At 37.0% G+C, this 20,502-nt stretch overlaps 1 protein-coding gene and 1 pseudogene across 1 annotated transcript in view; one reads left to right on the top strand and one right to left on the bottom strand.

Moving 5' to 3' along the window:
- Nucleotides 1-2,073: 2,073 nt before the first annotated feature.
- LOC100923554 lies at nt 2,074-3,918 on the bottom strand (annotated as a pseudogene).
- Nucleotides 3,919-5,512: 1,594 nt separating this feature from the next.
- RASGRP1 (RAS guanyl releasing protein 1) overlaps nt 5,513-20,502 on the top strand; it is a 107,148-nt gene continuing 92,158 nt past the window's right edge. Inside the window, exons 1-2 of the mRNA XM_003755989.4 lie at nt 5,513-5,769; nt 14,811-14,992. Coding sequence (XP_003756037.2) covers nt 5,729-5,769; nt 14,811-14,992 — 223 coding nt within the window. The 5' untranslated portion in view covers nt 5,513-5,728. The remainder of the gene's footprint in view (nt 5,770-14,810; nt 14,993-20,502) is intronic.

Here is a 20,502-nt window from a genome sequence, read left to right as displayed (position 1 = left end):
TTATCCAATCTGTGATTTCATTTGTTTAAGGCACTCCTAGGGAGAAAATTCCCTTTACCAATGCATTCTAGCAATTTAAACAATGTATAGTCTAATGTATAGTCTTAGAAAATTCCTTGGGGTACTGTGAGATTAAGAAAGTTACTTGATTTCCTTACTTGCAAAAATAAAAATAATAATAGCACCTGCATCACCGAGTTAGTTCAAATAGCTAAGTGGTACAGTGGATGGATCACTGAGGATCAAAAATTCAAATCTTTAGACACCTTTTAGCTATTTGACTTTAGGTAAGTCATTTAACTCTGTTTGCCCCAGTTTCCTCATATGTAAAATGAATTGGAGAAGGAAATAACAAATCACTCTATGGTCATAAAGAATTGATAATGACTAAACAACAACAAAGACAGGGTTGTGAGGATCAGAGATTGACATACAAGTATGTATATATGTATGTGGATGCATAGTGCTTTGCTAACCTTAAAACTGATATATAAACATTAATTGGTGGTTTCTAAAAAGTACTCCTTAGGACTTTTTTGCATATGTTTGTAAGTCTTGCCAAGGATCACTTGAAAGAAAAATAAAAAGTGTTTCATCCATTCTGCTAAATGTCAGCTCTTGTGCTTAATTCTAATGTAGAAGTGGCTCTGAATTCTCAAAAACTTTGACAAAGACCCACAACGCCTTCCAAAATTGAAAGTTTTTGTGAGGTTTTATGTTTGTCTCTTGAAAGGGAAGTCTAGGCCAGAAAGATTCAGCTCAAGAAGATTTGTCACTAAGTCGTTTTTATTTTTGTTTTTGTTTTTCTTTTTGACCTTTTTGCCATAAGAACTAATGATAGCTCAAGAGGGATTGAACTACTTAAGTCTCATAGTTCTTTCTCTTTTTCATTCTAATAATTAGTTTTTGATTATAAAAATACATTTTGTTAAGCAATACACATACTTTAAAGCTATCTTTCCAAAAGATGTTAAGACCTCTGAGCAAAATATAGACTTTAAAGATTTCTCTCACATCCATATATTAAAATTATACAAGATTCTATAGTAAATGGAAACATAAAGATAACTTTCTTCAATGATCCTATATTGACCAACATAATTTGAAGCCTAAAATGGAAGTATATTCAACAAAGATGTCTACCATTGTTACAGAAAATTCTAGAAATGGAGAGTACTAAATTATCTTGTTTGTGAATGGCAGTGTGTTGATTGTATCAAGCCCAAGAATACCATGGGGCCTCTTCAATTATATAAAAAACTATTTTCAAAAAGAAATTTTTAAAAAACCTATATGATTTCTTAAACCTAAGCAATCACATAGAAAAAACAAAAATTGAGGGAAATGCTTATTTTTTCAGACCAAGCCATGTAGTTTATATGGGCAATTCATTGTCTTAGTATACAGTTATTCATATCTTCTCAGATAGGCAGTGCTTTCAATAATCCCGAGTTATTCTCTAATAGAAAAAAATCCATTTTTGCATCAATATTCTCTTGTTAATGCTGACTAGCTCTGAATCATAGGAATCAACAATATAAAAAATCAAAATTAAAAATAATTCAAAGGATAATGGAGAGATACAAAACAGACATTAATGGAATGCAGCATATTGCCAACAATTTTTTTGTGAAAAGTAATATAAAATATATTATATAAGATGAATAACATGATTAGAAAAGTGGTTGGCCCTAAAACATATTGAGGGATAATGGATTGATTGAATAATATACAGATTTCTTTGGGATTAAAAGAACTTGAGTTAATTGGGTAGGCCTTGACTGCACTAGGTACTCTATGGGGGATCAGCATAAGGATATCAATCACAGAGGTTAAAAAGATATAGATATAATGATGAAGAAAGACCTAAATTAGTGAGTTTATGACTCCAATAAATTATTGATGTGTTGATGTTCTCAGTGGGTATCTTTACTTTTTGCTTCTGTATGGGATTGCTGATTTTATTTTGCTTAGTCTTCTAGATAAGCATTGTTCTTCAAATAGAAATATGCAATGCATCTTCAGAAATCCAAGACTTGGTGAAGTATCAGGGCAAAAGATTCCATATAGATGTCATGTAGTGTTCATGGCCATAACAATAATGTAGCTTACCAAAATTGAATACCATTTTTGCTTCTGATTCTTATCCTGCACTTGAAAATATTTTGATTCATCTTGACAACACCACACCTATATACTTTATACAACTTAAGTATTGATAGCTGAGTTTTGTGAACTTTTTCCATCAACAGAATAGTTTACTTAACTCAGTGGTTTTATGCCTACATTACTGGAGCACAAGTTCATGAAATTTTCATCATTCCAAAGACACCAAATTATTTCTTCTTTTTTCCCCCACTCTAAAATCAAATGATCCCCTTTTCATTTTTTCCATATTTTGTACATTCAATGAAAGAGCATACTCCAGTCCTATTATCATAGATTACTCTTGTTGCCTTTACACCTTTTCTTCTTTAGAGCCAATATTAGTTTGATACTTGTGAAAATTTTGTCAAAACATATATGATAAGAACACTTTCCTTATTCCAAAGAACATCAGCAAAGTTCATTACTAATTACCCATCTAAACCAAGATCATGATTTTTATCTGCTTTTAGGACTGGTTCAGCCTGATAAAGTTCAAACCAAATAAAATAACCCCAGATAATTGCTCCACACCATATTTTATAACTAGTTCTATTAATAACTCTACCAGTTAAGAACTGATCACTATCAAAACATTCATACATCTATTTATCAAAGCAGCAATATACCTCCAAAGGAGTATATGAGGGGAAATTTTTATTCAGTTGATCTAGAAGGGGCCTCAATTATAGTAAACTTGTCTGATCTAGATAACTGTTATCTGCAAAGCAGGTGTGAAAATATTAATTCAAACATTTCTCTCCTAATTGTATTGCTAATAAAGTCTGCTCTTTATCTGAAGTTTCCTAATACATTCCTCTCCTGGGATGAAAAACACATATATTCAAAAGGAGAATACCAAAACACCTTATTTTTTATACTATAACTTCCAAGGTGACATTTTTCTGAGAAGCATAATAATTTGTTCCATCAACAATTATCAAAATTGTTTTGTCATCAAAAAGTAATTCAAAGAACTCCACTGGATTTAGTTTCTCACTTTTGAGATTCAAAATTCCAGAATCCAATGCTGACCAGCTGGGAAAATTGGGCTGAATAATTCCTTTGATCCACTTCTTTTCTATTACAGCAGTTATTTTCTGCTTTTTTCTAGCAGGGTGTGACTCAACTTTATCTTCTTCATCAATATCAGAATCACCAGAAAATATGAGATCTTGTAGCAACTCACTCTTATTTTCTCTTTTTCTTCCCTATGATTATGTTAGAAATATGCTACAAAAATAAAAAGGATTCGGGAGTGTATGAAGTAAGTTGGTTTATTTATGGTTCTTGCAAGTAATGGTTGATCCACAAAGGGGCAGTCCCTGGATAGATTGAAACTCAGACTTAGGAATGAGCCTTTTATTTCCTATCCTGAGGTGCAAGATCCCTCCCTCATTGCCCCAGTTGACTGGGAATGATGAAATTAACAGACCTCTTAGTCTTCCCATTGCATGTTCATTCTTGATATATTCTCCCTCCATCATACAACTCATCTTCAAAAATAGAAAAACTCCTCCTTTGGGCAGAAGTTAATAGTAACTCATTAAGCATACAAACTCTGAGCTTGCAATTACCTTTCACTTCTTGTTTTGGGATGATTTTTATCACTTTGTCAGTTCAGTGGCTTAATATCTTGTTTTGTTCAACTAACTTGGTCAATGACATCCCCTATATGGAAATACCACTCTATAGGTTTCTTACAATGTCACCTGCAGTATATTCCATTGATGAGATGTATGTTCTACCTAAGATTATGGTCTTTAAGATCATTGAAAAAAATCATTTTTTCCAGCATGTTCAGAAGGGCCAACAAGGAACTGAGGTGAATAATCTCTTCTGAATGCACTAGAAACCTCTTCCTGTGGGTATGCATCTCTAGAAATTTTTTGCTTTGGAAGCAATATTCTATATTTAATTATGATCGTTCCAGTAAGCAAAACAAAGTTCCTAAAAGTTTTCAGCACCCCATTCTCATTTCTGTTCTTCTGAGTTGCGTCAAAACATTGCCACTCTTGTGAAACAAGGAATTAATCTCCTCAGTCTTCAATGATGTCTTGGATTAACTAGAATTAAAACTTGATACAATTGTCTACTCTCTGAGGAGTTCCCCCAGTGATGAGAAAAACTTACAAAATAGGGATAGCATTCTCTTATAGAGGATAGAAATCCTGAAATTCACATTTCACTGTGACCCCTGGGTTGCTCCCTGATGCTCTGTCTCCTCTGAGAAATCAAATCTCCTGTCCAGGTTGATTTAGTTGTTCCTCCAGTTCCACCAATATAGTGATTATTTCCTCTCTGTTTTGTAGGAAACATGTCTTCAACCCAAGCCTGGGAAAGGGTAGTCAAAAATTACTCCAGCACCAACTCCATAATCTGCTCCTTTGTATATAGTTCAGTCCTCAGCCACTAATAGCAAATACTTATTGTTGGCTCAAAGCTTCTGGGGGCCTGGTTGTTTTGGGGTAGCAAAACTGACTGAAACACTGCCAAAAGATCTCCTGGGTAAGGCAGTTGTTTTCTGTTTGGCTGGATTCCTGTTCCTAAGTATGGTCTTCTTCTTTCACTTTCAAAATGTCTTTCTGCTCCTCTGTAACTGGGACAGAAAAACCTTGACATCTGGAGATTGAATGTCACAAACCCTCCAAAGGTATCATGGTTTGTTCATTGAAGAAGCTTTCTAATTTATATTTCAAATTAAATCAAAAAGAAGTTTTTAAAGTGCTTTTAAGTCCAGAAGACCTGGGATAAATCCTGGTTGTATCACCCTGAGCAAATTATTTACTCAGTAACCATCCATTCAACTCTTTGTGGCTGGAAGTTGCAAAACTATTGCCCATTTGTATAAGTGGAGGGAATTTCCTTGCTGGGAGTTCCCCACACAGATTGACTCACAGGTGAAGACCACCAACAATAAAAAGTGACCATCTTAGAACTAATTGCTGGAGGATGAGAGACAGTGGAGTATAGGGCCTCAAGACAAGTGGAAGACAGGCTCTTTGAAGAAGTTTGCAGTTTATATGTGAAAAACACACAGACCCGTGGGAGACTCACACTGCAGTCTGAGGAAGAGAAGGGGGGCATGTTTCTGGTGATCTGGAGTGAAGTTTCCTTTGAAAAGTTAGGTATCAGAGGAACCCTATCTTCCCCTTTCCCCAGCAGCAAGAAGGGGGAAGAGGAAAAGAGAGCATTCTGCATGTGTGCATATGTGTGAGAGAAATCAGCCAGGCTAGGCCACAATACCGGGGAACTTGAAGAGGTTTCACAGAATCAAGAGTGGAGCAGCTACTTCGTACGGGAGAGATAACATCACTGTGTGTCTGGTGTGGTGACAGGGAGGGGGGCGGGGGTAGAGGAGAGAGAGAGAGAGAGAGAGAGAGAGAGAGAGAGAAAGTGTCTGTAAGTCCTTCTGTTCTGCAGTTTCCTTAGACAACGGGAGGAGTGAGGGGCGGTACGGCACTGCCCAGAGAGGAGGAGAGAAAAGGAGGCGGTGGCGTGGCGTGGAGGCAGCTATGCACCGCGCCCCGGGCCTCCCTGCCCCCGCCTCGCTAGGTGAGCCGGGCAGCCTAGCGCCAGGACCATGGCCATGGGCACCTTGGGGAAGGCGAGAGAAACTCCGCGGTAAGTGTGAGGCCTCTGGATAGCTGGACTGAGGTGGGCGAGACACCCCTTTCCAATCCTCCCGCTACATCTCCCCACAGTCCTCCCGCCGCGTGCTTAAATGCATCCAAGCCTGGCACTCAACTTTCTTGCTTCGGGCCCCCTTGCCGGCTCCCTGTAATCTGGGTCTACGATCAGCCCTCCTGTCTCTTTGCCCCCTCTCCGAAGTCACCTATCCTTACCCAAGCTTTGGGGAAGATGCTGCATGGGAGTGATGGGCACAAGGAGTGGGCACGACATTTGTCCTAAAGCCCTGGGAGTTGGGGAGACTAGGACACAGAAAGCACGCAAAAAGCGAAAAATCGTCTTGAACTCCCGCTGCCCCACTCAGGTATCGATGGGGAAGAGGGAGCCTTTTGGGGCGGCAGAGAATAAAACTTAGCCGAAACCCACTTTACTTTTTCTGCAAGTGTCAAGATCATAGCTAAGGACTACTGAGCGGATCTTTGATCTCGCCCATCCCCTCTCCGCACCGTCCTTTGCTCCTCTCCTCCTTCCTTCTTTCCCTGGGCACTGAGCTCCCTTCTCGGCTCCCACCCAGCCAAGTTTCCGTGGACCGCACCTGCAGCACTCGCAAGGTCCAAACGTCGCCATCTGGCGGCAACTAGTGAATAAGAATGACCTGGAACCGGGGCCCAGAAACCTATCCCAGAACAAATAACTTTTAGAACCTGTGGGGTTCGTGCAACAGTACAGGAGACCTGGCCCCTTGCTCAAAAACATTGTGATCTGATGAAGGGAGACAGAGAAACGGTGGCGGAAACCTGTCGACCTTTACCTATCGACTAACAACTACTCAGACCTGCTTACTGTGAAAAGGTTTTAAAGCCTGGAAGGATGAAAGGGTGAATGTGAATAGGTGTGAATATGTATGTGAGGGTGACCTGGCTTGGAGATTGGGTGCAGAATGGTAACACATGACATAAAACCCCATAGTGCAAACAACTTAAGCTGCTGCAGGTATCACTCTTACCAACAGCCCTCCAGTTCTGGAACACTGATCCTGGGAGTACAAAAAGTAAAACAATCCCTAAGAGCAGGACTTAGAAGATCTTCACTCTCCATTGAAAATAAAATTGTGGGTATTTTTCAATTTTCTCACTCTAGCCCATCTCCTGGATCCCCGGGCTGTAGTTCAGACAGAAAAGTATGCCATCCAAACTAACTCCATTCCAGAGAGTTGATCTATATTGATTCAGAACTGAAAGGCACCAGAGACTACTGAGCCTAACCCCTCCTTTAACACATAAGGCTTGGGGAAAGTTAATAACTAGTCCATGATTACTTACAGAGGAAATCTGAGTAAACTGAGTAAATGTAGGTGTTTTATTCCAAAGTCGAAGGTGTGAATTGACTGGCCAATAAATTGTTATTTTTTTTAGCGTGAGCATTTGAGCATTTGCACTTTCGAGCTTGATTTACTCTTTTATTGGTCCTCTCCAACTAGAGAATGTTAATGCAGATTAAACTTAAAAGTGTGTCCTGCAAGAGAGTTAAAATTTGAGGAATATACCACACTTTCCAAATTGTTTTTAAGCTATATTAATATGTTGGGAAGGAAAGGAGGTAAGGCATTCTAAGTACCAGCATAATTTGAATTTTACTCCTTGTGTGTTGAGAAACTATCTCTTTGCCTATATTTAGTAGGTTAACGGCACAGTGCCTTACATGGCACCATTTAAAAACATTCTGTAAATTCTTATAAAAGTATTGTTATCTACAGTCACATCATAGAAAGGGAACATGGAGAAACAGAAAAATCCAGGGATTTGTCATGAGGCCATAAATGGGGTGAGTCAGTGACAAGAGAACCCATGTTTCTTGATTCATAATGAAAGGAACTCATTACTTGTCAATTTTCCCAGATTTTTTTTTTCTTCCTCCTGGTCCCTAATTGAGTTTTGTGATTAAGGTTTATTATTTCTTTTGCTGTAACTCATGCTTAAGACTTGGTTTCTTTAGCTTCTGCAGATCTGTATTTGATGATATTTCCCTCTATTAAACTTTTCATCTTCAAAAAGTATTGGATTTGAAATAGAGTACCATTTAAATTCAAATCCTAGTTAAGCAACTTATAATTTGTAGTTAAGTGACTTAATCTTTCTGGGCCCAAGTTTCTTTATTTGTAAAATGACAAGTTGGACTCAGTACCTTCTAAGGCTTCTTCCAGCTCTAAATTGATAACTAAAAAATGACTGAAGATCCTCCCTCTCCCTAAATATTTTGAGTTCCTAGTTTTTTCTCCTTTGATGCTTCCCAATCCTTGGACCTGAATATATATATATATATATATATATATATATATATATATATATATATTCTGATTTTCTCCCATTAATGACTTTTGAGAACATTGCCAGATTGAGATTGTGAGGCCATAAAATGGAACCTTAACTAGAGCTCTCTATTTTCCTAATGTTTTCATATGGAAAACAGGATAAGAATTAAGGGAAGCTATTGCTCTTCTATTACTTTGGCTGACTAGTCTTGCTTTTTTCTCATTGTACTAAACATGTGGGAGGAAGAAACATTGCATCCAACTCTCAGTTACCTGGGGATGAGATGGCATAGGAATGAGATGGCATAAAGAAAAAATAAATAGCAAGTACCTACAGGTAATCCAAAGTGAGTAGCAAATACAGTCACTTTTCATTTCTTTCATCCTAATAGAAGTGTATTAAGACATAGGGAATTCCCAAATCACTCCTACTTAGCTTTGTGATGTACTATGTGATTCTACTTGAATCCTAATCAATTTGCTATCTGAATTATATTCTATTGAGGAAAATGTTGTGTTCTTTTCTTAAGATTTCTTTGATAGTGAGATGATAGCTCAGACATCTATTGGGTATCATGAAGACCACAATCCAGGATGATAAATTTTCATTGTGTAATTCACAGGTAACAGAGTTATGGAGTCAGCCATTAGCAATTGTAGGCCAACCCTCAATTAGCCTTATTACCGTTTTCATTCTCATCACCCTAGATTCCAGTGTAATCCACAGATATTTTTGTACATTTGGGCAAAATTTCAACTTTTTTTATCCATCAGTTATCTCAGAATCCCTATCCCTGTTAATTATATATTATTTAATAAACTTGAGAAAACTCTCCATGAAGTCACTTTTATCTCCATTTAAAAATCCCTAATCTCCTAGGATTAACACAGTATTAAAATTACTGCCTATATAATTTACTAACAATGCAATCAATAAGAACACAAAGACATAAAAAGTGTTTACAGTGTTTTATCTGTGAGAAAGCTTGAAGTCAGAATCACCTACTGGAAACAGGTTCAGTAGTCAGTTCTTCTTAAGAATGCTCTTTTCTCTCTTCACAAGATAAATGTTGAGACAATTCTGTGAAGAAAGAAGTACTCTCCATTCTGTTCTTTGTCTTCTCTAGCTTCTCTCCAGCCATGACAGGAAAATAACTTCTTCAGCTTGCAGTAAGTCATTACTCTTAACCATCACCCTCCAAATTTTCCCCTATAAAATTCCTTTTATAATATTTCTTTGTAAAGTAACAGCCAAGAAATGCCTCCAAGGCAAGTTTTTCCTTATTGTCTTATTGTTGTTATCATCGCACTTCATCTCAAACCATCTTCTTTAACTCTCTTCTCACCAGCTGAAGCACTATCATGAATGGCTAATCAAATATGTAGAAACTAAGATTTAATGGACAGAAATCCTGTATCTTTTCAATGGTATAGTAGATAAAGTACTGGGCCTGGAGACAAGAAGATTTGAATTCAAATCCATTGTATGACACAGGGCAAGAAATTCAGGAATTTCTGGGCCTCATTTGTAAAAATGAAAGGGTTGGATTATTGCCTTTCAGTTCTAATTATATGTCAGGGTACCTTTTTTCACCATTCTGCAAAGTATTTGGCAAAAAATGAGCACAAAGAATGTGCTAAATGAATGATGATCCCAGAATTAACCATAATTCTTAGTTTTCTCTTCTAGCCAACCTTCTACCAAGAGTTGCTCACAAGACACAAAGTAATTTGACTTGCGTTTTTTCTTTCTCTCACTCAACAAGGAATTGATCTACGATGACATAGCCAAAAAGAAAGAGGTGAAAAACAGGGAGGACCAATTGGAAATAGATAGCTCTGGAAGATCAAAAATTGATTATAATTTCCCCAAAGACCATTGTTTCATACATGTAATCTGAATAGTTTTTCCCTTCTCTCATATTATTTTGAAAACTGAAGGATCCATAGGACTCATTGAGTTGAATTCATTAACTGACATATGGAGAAACTAAGGGCAGAGAGGCAGAATACCTCATCTGAAATTATGTAACTCATTAATGTTAAGGCTGAGACTAGAACTCAGTCTGCTTGAATCAGTCCTGTGCTCATGTAATTTTAGATTCATTCAAATCTCTGAGTTGGAAGATTCCTTATCACTTAATTCTGATTCTTGCATCACTCCCTTCTAAAATATCCCTGAAAGGGAACTTATAGTCTCCCCTTGAAAAATCTCTCATCTATATCTGTTTCATCTACTATCAGAATCTCCTGGTCAAGGAGAGCACCTTAAGGGGACTTCACATCCTACCTATGTAAGATCTTAGGGAGTAAAGGGGGAGATCAAATCAGGAGTTTCAAAGCCCACCCACTTTAAGTAGCTGCCTATGTACTTAGTGAGTTGGCTAGGATGAAATTTCTTACATTATTATTTCATATTCCTTTATATCAAATCCTTAGGGAAAACAGCACTTGAAAAATTGATCTAGTGAATGACCTCTTTCAAAAGTAGGAGGAATGAGAAACAAATGGAAAATAGGTTAGGCCACTCTTTTCTTGTGTATCTATTATCTTTCCTATTTCTTCTTGCTACTTCATTATCAGCAGTTTCTTATTTCTCTCTTTTTGGTCCCTGCTTCCTTTTCATTGTGTTAAATAAGTGGATAAAGAACACTTCAGTCAACTCTCAGTTATCTAGGTCCATGGAGAGGATAGGATGAGATATTGTATGAGATGGAATGGGATCAGATAGTGGTAAGAATATGTGACACCTACATGTAATACAAATCATGTCATCAATGCAATTACTTTTTATTTCTTCTACACTAATGGAAGTAAGTGAGGCTCTGGGATTTCCCATTTCTATTAAGCTTTGAAATGTAGAGTGAATATAAAATGAAGAATTTTTACTCCTACCCCTTCCACCACTGCCCCTCTTCCTGGAAGATTTATCTTCTTAATTATATTCTACTTATAATGACATTATAGTATATTAAAATATTATTTGATGATGGAGAAGTAGCCCAGCTATCTTCTGCATGTCAGGAAGAAGTCAGTTCTGGAAAGATTTTCTTTTTAAAAATTTTTAATAATAGCTTTTTATCTTCTTTTTTAAAAAAAATAGCTTTTTTATTTTCAAAATACATGCAAAGATAGTTTTCAACATTATCCTTGAAAATCTTGTGTTCCAAATTTTTCCCCTTCCCTTTTCCCCATGCCCTCTCCTAGAGAGAGCAAATATTCCAATATGTGTTAAACACGTGCAATTCTTCTATACATATTTCCACATTTATCATACTGCACAAGAAAAATTAGATCAAAACAGAAAAAAATGAGAAATAAAAAAAGCAAGCAAACAACAACAAAAAAGTGAAAATACTGTGTTGTGATGCACACTCAGTCCCCACAGACCTTTTTCTGGGAGCAGATGGCTGTCTCCATCACAAGATTATTGGAACTGATGCAAATCACCTTATTGTTGGAAAGATCCAAATCCATCAGAGTTGACCATCACATAATCTTGTTGTTACTATGTACAATGTTCTCTTGATTCTACTCATTTCACTTACCATCAGTTCATGCAAGTCTCTCCAGGCTTTTCTGAAATCATCCTGCTTGTCGTTTCTTATAGAAAAATAATATTCCATTACATTCATATACTATAATTAATTCAGCCATTCCCAACTGATGGACATCCACTCAGCTCAGGAGAGATTTCAAGCTGTGAGTGGACCCAGAAAAGGAATGGCTATAAACTTGACTGAATCCCTCAAAACTAATATTACTTTGCTAAGATCTTTCACACTTTCCCATTGCAAAGCTGGAAACAATTCATAACAATGCCCTGTAAACTGAGGGTGTTTAGTAAATAATTATTGATTTTTATTTGACTGAATGGATCCTAGCTGAGCCACTCTCAATAACATAAGTTCTGGGTTGTGTTAGAAGCAGGTTCAACCAACTTTTGAGAACCATTTCACAAATTTTCAGTGTGAACATTTACATCTTGTTATTTAGTCATGTCCAACTCTTCATGACTCCATTTCAAGTTTTCTTTGCAAAGATACTAAGTGGTATGCCATTTCCTTTTTCAGTTAATTTTACAGATAAGGAAACTGAGGCAAGAAGGGTGATGTGACTTGCCTAAGATCACATAGCTAGAAAGTATCTGAGAGCAAATTTGAACTCAGGAAGATGAGGCTTCCTGATTTCAGACCCAGCACTACAACACCTTGGAAATCGACAAATCAGGACTTGATTTACTCTCCAGACTTAAGAAAGTAATGAAGAAAATGTAGATGATACAAATTAAATTTAAAGGTGTATTGTGTATACGTTTCTCCCACCTCCAGAAAGCCAGTTAAATGTTTACCAACATACCAATGCAGAGGCTCCATGTCAGTCCTTTTCCTTGCCTTTAAGTCTAAATGTATTACTAGTGGCAAATGACCATGATTATGCCACATGTGTGTTAAAAGAGACAAAAATCCCAACCTTTCCAGTAAGCTCCTTCAGACTACTTTAACTGGAAATTTTTCTTTCTCTTTGGTGTTTTGGCTCTTCTTCCATTATTTATCTTCTCATGTATGCATATGCTTTATCTCTTAGTCTAGATCATATGGATCTTAGAAGCCATCAAGTCTAATCCCCTCATTTTACAAATGAGGAAACTGAGGCAGAGAGAGGTTAATTGGATTTGCCCAGGGTCACACAGCTACTATGTGTCTAAGGTAATATTTGAATTAAAGTCTTCCTGACGTCAAATCTAGTGCTATATCCATCTAGATACTTTAAATTGTAACCTCCTCTAGAAGAAAAAGTTGGTTGTCTTTTTTTTTAATCTTCCTCAAGCCTACCACATAGAGTAAGATGCAATGAATACTTGTTGCTAGTCTTTCCTCCTCCATTTACTTTTTACCATTGCTCATAACAAGTAACAAGTTATCAAGGTAAAAGCTTAAGATTTCATTTCTTTTTTCCCCCTCTCTTCCCTTTCATTGGTTTCATGATAATAACAGTAATTACTTCACAGAATTATTGGGAGGATCAAATGATAATATTGGCAAAATGGTCTGTCACAGAGCCTGGCACATAGTAGGTGCTTAATTAATGTTTTCTTCCTTCCTAAATGATAATAACATCTTGCAGGTGTCCTGCTCTTTCTCCCAAACAAGTCTCTTATAACAAAATGTATATCTTTTGTGGGCAATGACAATTTTGAAAAACTAAGAGAGAATAAAAACAAACTATCCACATTGGACCTTGCCTCTCTCCACAAGGTCCTTTTATGGTTAAGGATAAAACTAGGGGATTGAATCATCAAAATAAAAAAGGACGACCAAGAGTCTCTGAGGAGTCCAGATTCACTTTAATATGACACCGAATTCTGGGGGAAATCTCTAAAGTTCTGGAGCCTAGAACCTCATTTGTGTCATGCAACTCTTCAGCAGTTGGATGAAGCCTATGGACTTAGAAAAAGAACAATGTTTGTAAATGCATAAATTAAGGCAAATCAGCTTAATATTTAATATTTAAATGTTAAATACATATTATGTGCCTGGGAACAGTCAAACTCTGGGAATACAAAGAAAAGAGTTCCCTGGAGAATTTTACAATCTAATTGCTGAAACAAGTTGCAAACAACTATGTACAAAGAAAATGTCTACAGGATAAATTGGAAGTAATCTCAGAGTGAAGACACTGATGAAAGAAGTCTGGGAAAGGTTTCTTGGAGAAGGGTTTTTAACAGTTATCAATTTTAAAAAAAGTTCATGGATTTCAATTAAGCACTTCTAAGTTTGAAGTTAATGAAAATAAAAGTGTGATTTAAAAAACTTTTTTCCCCCACTCAAATTCAGAGACTCAATGAAATCGATCCAGACACGATCCATGGATTACAGGCTTTAAGTCTAGTACCATTCCTTTTTTAATACAGTGAAGCTAAATACTACAGTTTTTTTTTTTGATGGATCGTCTTTTTAATAATAAAATAGCCAGGAACGATTTGTTGCGCTACCAGCAATAAGAAAAAGCATGTTAAAACCTGTGAATCCTTGTGAAAAATCTAGTCCCAAATCTCGTCTGATACCAACCATCTACACCTATTTCTCCCCCTTTTATCCTTCTGCTCCTCCATCAAGCCCTTTAACTTAAAAAAAAAAAATCTTTCTGCAGGCTAGAGGTTTTACTAGAACATCCAGATATTGTACGACCTCTGTGGCATGGCCTTTGGCTAAATCCAGCAGTTACTGGGAAAGATAAGGAAAAGAAAAACAGAGCTTAAAACTCAAGTGAGGGACATGGGGACTAAAACGGGAAAAATCTCCTTTTTGTCCCTTACCGAAGAAAGGTAGAGAAATCGCTTCACCCCTGCTCTCTCCCCATCTCTCCACTCCTCCTTTGGGAATTAGGATCATCCCCAGGTAAATAGAAGCAGCCTGGACCTGAAAGTGGCAAGCCTCAGGTCGGAATTCAAAGCTCCTCAAAACTCCAACCTTCCCATTTGCCTGAGCAATGTCTCTTTAACAGCCCGCGGTTGTTTGGTGCATTTGCCAAGTGGGAGGGTTATGCCTTCTCCCAGCCCAACTCCCGGGATTTAATTGTCTTATCTCTCCCCACTTTTCTTTCCAACCTGCCTGCGGAGCTAGCAGTTCCTTCCCTCCTTCCTCAGGCTTCCTTTTTTTTTTTTTTTTTTTTTTCCTTCTTTAAGATCCATACTTACTGGTTTGTGCCCCTTTCCATTTAGGAAGCCTCCCCATGGCTGCAATGCTCCCCCAAAAGCAAGACTAGAGGTGAAAACAAGCAATCCTCTGCCCTCTCACCCCAACTTGGCCCAGATCGCTCAATTCCGAATGATGATGTCGCTGGGACATTTAGCTAAAGGAGCTAGCCTGGACGATCTCATTGAGACGTGCATCCAGTCTTTTGGTAAGTTTTTCCATCTAGGATGAATGTGTCCGTGTGTAAGAGGCTGTGTACGATCCAAATGCACAACTATCTTATTTTCATTTTAGAACATTTTATTTGGAAGAGTAACTCTTTTCGATTTATATATATAAATTATAATATGGGGGGGGCTTATAAGCTTTTGAAACAATCTTTGGAATATTTTAAAGTCTCTTCTCCGGTACATATTGCATATGAATATGTGGGGGTGATGCTTCGTGATGAGAGGTGTGAGAGGAAGTGAAAAAAGTTATCCCTAAGGGAATTATGTTTTTCTTGAGATCGAGTTTTTCTGCTGTTAATAGGTTTCTGTGAAATTGTACTGAAAAAAAAAAAAGCCTGAAGAAATGTATAGTCGCTTTTCTTTTCTTATGTATTGTGGAATCCAAGGACATTTTGAGAAATACTGATAGCATATTACCATCCGACAGAAAGTCAGAAAACTTTGAATCATTTGGGTAAATGGTCTGATAATCTTTGGAATCCAGAGGGCAGTTTTGATAAACCAAGAAAATGAGTAGGTAAAGGCAAAATGCTTGGGCTTGAGTTATAACAGGTTCTCACAATCAGCTCTTTTCTTAAGGGTAGAAAATTAAGAAATAAGTATCTTCTGCTACATACATATTACCCAGTGAATTATTCATGATTTTCTCTTTTCCAATGCATTGCCTAAAAAGCCTCTACATTAGGGGATACAAAACTGAATAACAGCAGTCAAGCTCTTTTCTTAGAAGTGGCCCTATTTTTATTTCATTCAGTAAATGATGGGTTATTTTTTTCTTATTATTTAGCTGAAAAGTTCTCAAAATTTTACCCTCCCCTTTTTCCCACCAAAAGGAAAGACTGTAATCTGAATGAAGATTGCAGAATGTTCCCCTGACACCTTTCTTTCTTTGTTGGAAAATCTCCTCCCCCACAGTCTTTCCTAAAGGTCCCCTGTATTCCTTTCTTTTCCTTTGTGAGGCCACATGGCTCGATGAATTGAGAGCCAGCCTTGGAGGTGGGAGGATGTGTGTTTGCTTTAGACTGTCACTGGCTGTGTGACTCTGGGCAAGTCATTTACCTATCGGTTTTATAGACAACTCTTTTAAGACATAAAATGCATTAGTAGAGATTTTCTATGTCAATGAAAGCCCTATATCTTCCTTTTCTGAGCCATATAGCTGAAGGTGCTCAAGTGTCATGGAAAATCCTACCTAAAAAAAATATAGAGCAAAAACATAGTAAGCAAGAAGGAAGTTGGATAATGAAACAGGCATGGGTCCTAAAAATTTTAGACCTTTTTAAGCATGAGAATGAAGGGATACATTTGACAGTTTTACTGATGACATCTCAGTTTTCACCTTCACTTTAATTCTCTCTTTATGCTAGAAACTTTAAGTATTCTTTTAAAGAGAGAACTGGGGAACAGAATAAAAGGGATTATCTCTCTAAAAATGATCCATTTTGCAAAAACAAAAACAAACAAACAACAGCCAAAGAGTCAGAAGAAAAAAAAATTATTGGAAAGTCATCAGTGAAAGCTTTTCTTTCACCTTTCTTTTAGAAAGATCAAAGCTGTTGATAAAAGTGTTCTTAGATTGGTTTTCAGAATGGAAATGGGAGCTGTTTAAGAAAGTGACCTCTTTGCATTTTACTACTGAAACATTTGCAGTATAAAATAGTTAAGTTCAATGATGTAATTCTCTTCCCCACATCCTATTTCCTTTCTCCCTCCTCCTGACCCCACCTTCCATGTAAGTAGTTCTGACATTCTAGAACAGATCTAGAATCAATTAAAAAGGACCTCATTCCCTCATTCTATAAATCAGGAAATGAAAGCCTAGGGAAGCAACTTGACTTTTGTCCATGGTCACAAAGGCAGCTAGGTGATGCATTGGATAGAGTGCTGGCCTTGAGTCAAGAAGACCTGAATTCAAATGTGACCTGAGATACTTACTAACTGTGTGACCCTGGGCAAGTCACTTAATCCCGTTTGCTTCAGTTTCCTCATCTGTAAAATGAGCTGGAGAAAGAAATGGTGAAGCATTCACTCCAGTATCTCTGCCAAGAAAACCCCGAAAAGGATCACAAAGAGTCAGATATGACTGAAATGACTGAATGATGACAATTTTTGACAGCAGAACCAGTATTTCCACTGGATCTTGCTTGTTGCCTTATAGACTATAAGATTAGAAGGGATCTTCAAGCAACATTCAGACTAACTGCCTTATTACCCAGATGAGGAATCAGAGTTTCTAAGTAAAGTGACTTAGATAAGGTCACACCTTCAGGAGATAACAAAGGCATGACTCAAATCAGGCTTTCTGACTCAAAATCCAATGATCTTATGTGTCTAGAGATGACTTCTCAATCCTCACTATGTGAAATCTTAAAAGAAACATGTCCAGATCTGAACATGAGCCCTTCTAAGAAATAATGTGCTCAGTTCAACTCCCCTAAATTATATTTCCTTAGGCAAAAGACATGAGTTTGTCCCATTTCAGAAACCAGTATGATATGACCTGAAAAACCTGAAAACTATAAAAAGTCCATGAAATATCATTATCATCATGATGTTAATAACTTGCATTTATGTAATGTTTTAAGGTTTGCAAAGCCCTTCATATTATATATACATATATAATATGATATTATATATAAAATCTCATTTCTTCCTAATAACCCTGGGAAATAGGTGCTATTATTCTTCCTGTCTTATAGATGATGAAATTGAGGCAGACACATTAAATGACTTGCTCAGGATCGTACAGTCAAAATATGTCTGAGATACTGTGCTCTATCTACTGCTGAATTTTAGAATAGGGAGCAAGGAGGGAAGAATTGGTCAATAAACTTTTCTTAAATTTCTTTTTTTTAATATTTTCTTTTCTTTTTAAAAATTATTTAATATTTTATTTTTACCTCATAGGACTGATGCAAGGAAAGTATTTTGTAATTCTTTAATACCATATAACCATGAATTAGTATTCGTTTTCAACAGAGGATTTAAATTTAAAGTTGAGGAGTCCTTCAGCGCCCTGAATCTTTTCATTTTTAAAATGAGAGGTCTCTTATCTCTTATTTCTGAGGGTCCTTTTCCCCATTTATTTAATATTTCATTTTCCCCAGTTACATGTAAAAGCAATTTTTAAAATTTGTTTTTAAAACTGTGAGTTCCACATTCTCTTCCTTCCTATTTCCTCATTTCCATTGAGAAGGCACATGTGAAGTCATGCAAAACATTTCATCATAATAGTCATGTTATAAAAGAAAATTTAGACAAAAAAAATAAAGAAAAATAAAGAAAAAAGCATGCTTCAATCAATAAGTATTTTTTAGAAGTAATTACTTAAGGCAAGCATGGTACTAAGTGCTAGAGACACAATGAAAGGTAAAAGCAGTTCCTACTATCAAAAATGACAGCATGAAAATAACTGTCTATAAATAAGCTACCTATAGGATAAATAATTAACAGAGGAAAAGGAATTGGCTTTAATGGAAATAGTCAAAGACTTCCTGAGGAAGGTGAGATTTTAGCTAGAACTGGAAGGAATTCTGAAGTTAGAGATGAGAAGGTTAAAAATTCCAGGCTTGTAGACTAGCCAGAGGAAATGCCCCCACTGGGAAGATATGCTTCTTGTTGGAGGATTGCAAGGAAGCTGAAGTCTGTCCCTGGATTACAGAGTGGGGGAAGGGGAAGGGTAGTGTTAGGCCTAAAAACATTGAATAAATTAGAGGGAGTCAGGACCAGATTATGAATGGCTTTGAATGCCAAAAAATTATATATTTCCTTTTGGAGGTGATTTTGCAGTTTATCCAATAGGACAAGCAGTAACAGGGGAGGAAAATCTCTTTGACAGTTGAATGAAGGATGAACTAGAGTAGGGAGAGATTTGTAGCAGTCAGACCAACTAACAGGCTAAAATAAAAATTCAATAAATGCTTATTAAATTGATTGATCTTCTAGTGCCTCAATTTCCTTATGTGTAAGTTGAAGAGGTTGTACAAGACAGCTTTTGAGTTCTCTTTCAGTCCAAGATTTCTGATTACATGAATTCAAGCCTTAGATTAATGAAGGTCTGAATCCTTAAATGCTTCAACCACTATTTACTATGGCGTTAGGAAACAAAGTCAATCCCTCTGGACCTCAGATTCTTCATCTGCACTATGGGGAGATTAGGAAGAGAGCTTTAAATTGATGATCTCTCAAAGGAGTTTGAGCTTCTAACATTCTATGCTTCTGTGAAATTCTGTAGAATGGTTAAAGGCTTTTCACTTGGAAGGGTGAATGATAAACCTGTCTTCCAGGTTACAAGAGCTGGTGAGTTTTTTTTTTTTCATTAAGTGCTGGGAGTTTCTTTTCATAGGAGCATTTACATGAAAGAGGCATTAAAGAATAGAACATTTTGTGTCTGAGAGAGAATGGATGACAGCAGTTCTCTTTCTGTGATTTGCTTCCCTCTTTGCTTTTAAATCTGTGTAATATACCTTTGGGGAGAGAAATCAGTTTTCTTGATAGTTTGAAAGTCATGTTACTTCTTGGTAGGAGTGGGGGAGGGAAGATGGATTCTATATTTCTTCCTCTTCTTTCACTGCCCTCTCTGTCCCCTCCTTCCTCCCCACTCCTCAATCCAAATTGCCATATATTTTTGACTATGCACCTCCAGGTATAGAGGAGCCCACACTTAGCATAGAAAAAGACCTGCCCAACTTGGCCTATCCATTGTAATTCTGGGTTCTTAATATAAAGGTTTCTATTTGGGGATATGGCAAAATTACTTGTCATTCAGCTGAAGTGTTTTGATGTCCTGTCATCTCAACAGATCTTATTTTTTGTTGCATGTTAAGGCTACAGGTGCTTTCCCTATCCATTGTTTCATTTGTCCCCAATCCTGTGAGACTAGTCAAACTATTCTAATTTCCCTGAAATTTAATACCTCAACTAAGTGAAAGTTCAGCCTCAAGGCCAGGTATAATAGTTCAGCTCAAATACCTCTAACTGGCCACCTGAAACCTTTCTTCATACCTACCTAACTTCTTCCTTCCTCATCCTTCCTCTCATCACCACAAACAATAGTACTTCCCTCATCAAAAAAAAATGTCTCATATGTTGTTGTTCAATCATATCCAGCTCTTCAGGACTCCTTTTGGAGTTTTCTTGGCAGAAATACTGGAGTGGTTTACCATTTCCTTCTTTAGCTCATTTTTAGATAAGGAAACTAAGGCAGAATTAAGTGACTTGACCAAGATAATAAGGAAGTATCTGAGACTGGATTTGTAATCAGGATGATGAGTCTTCCTGTCCCCAGGTCCAATGCTCTATCCACTGCACCACCTAGTTGCTTGAGTCAAAGGAACTGAGTTCAAATTGTGCCTCTTATACTTTCTTTGTGACCTTGGATAAGACATTTAACTTCCTTAGAGCTCAGTTTCCTCATTTGTAAAATGAGAATCTGCATTTCTGATGTCCTTTCCAGCTTTAGAACTGGGATCCTATGTGTATTATGTGC

This window comes from Sarcophilus harrisii, chromosome 2, assembly GCF_902635505.1.
Source record: "Sarcophilus harrisii chromosome 2, mSarHar1.11, whole genome shotgun sequence".
Taxonomy (NCBI): Eukaryota; Metazoa; Chordata; class Mammalia; order Dasyuromorphia; family Dasyuridae; genus Sarcophilus; species Sarcophilus harrisii.
Note: the sequence above shows the minus strand (reverse complement) of the source record. Positions and strands in the feature narration are given on the sequence as shown.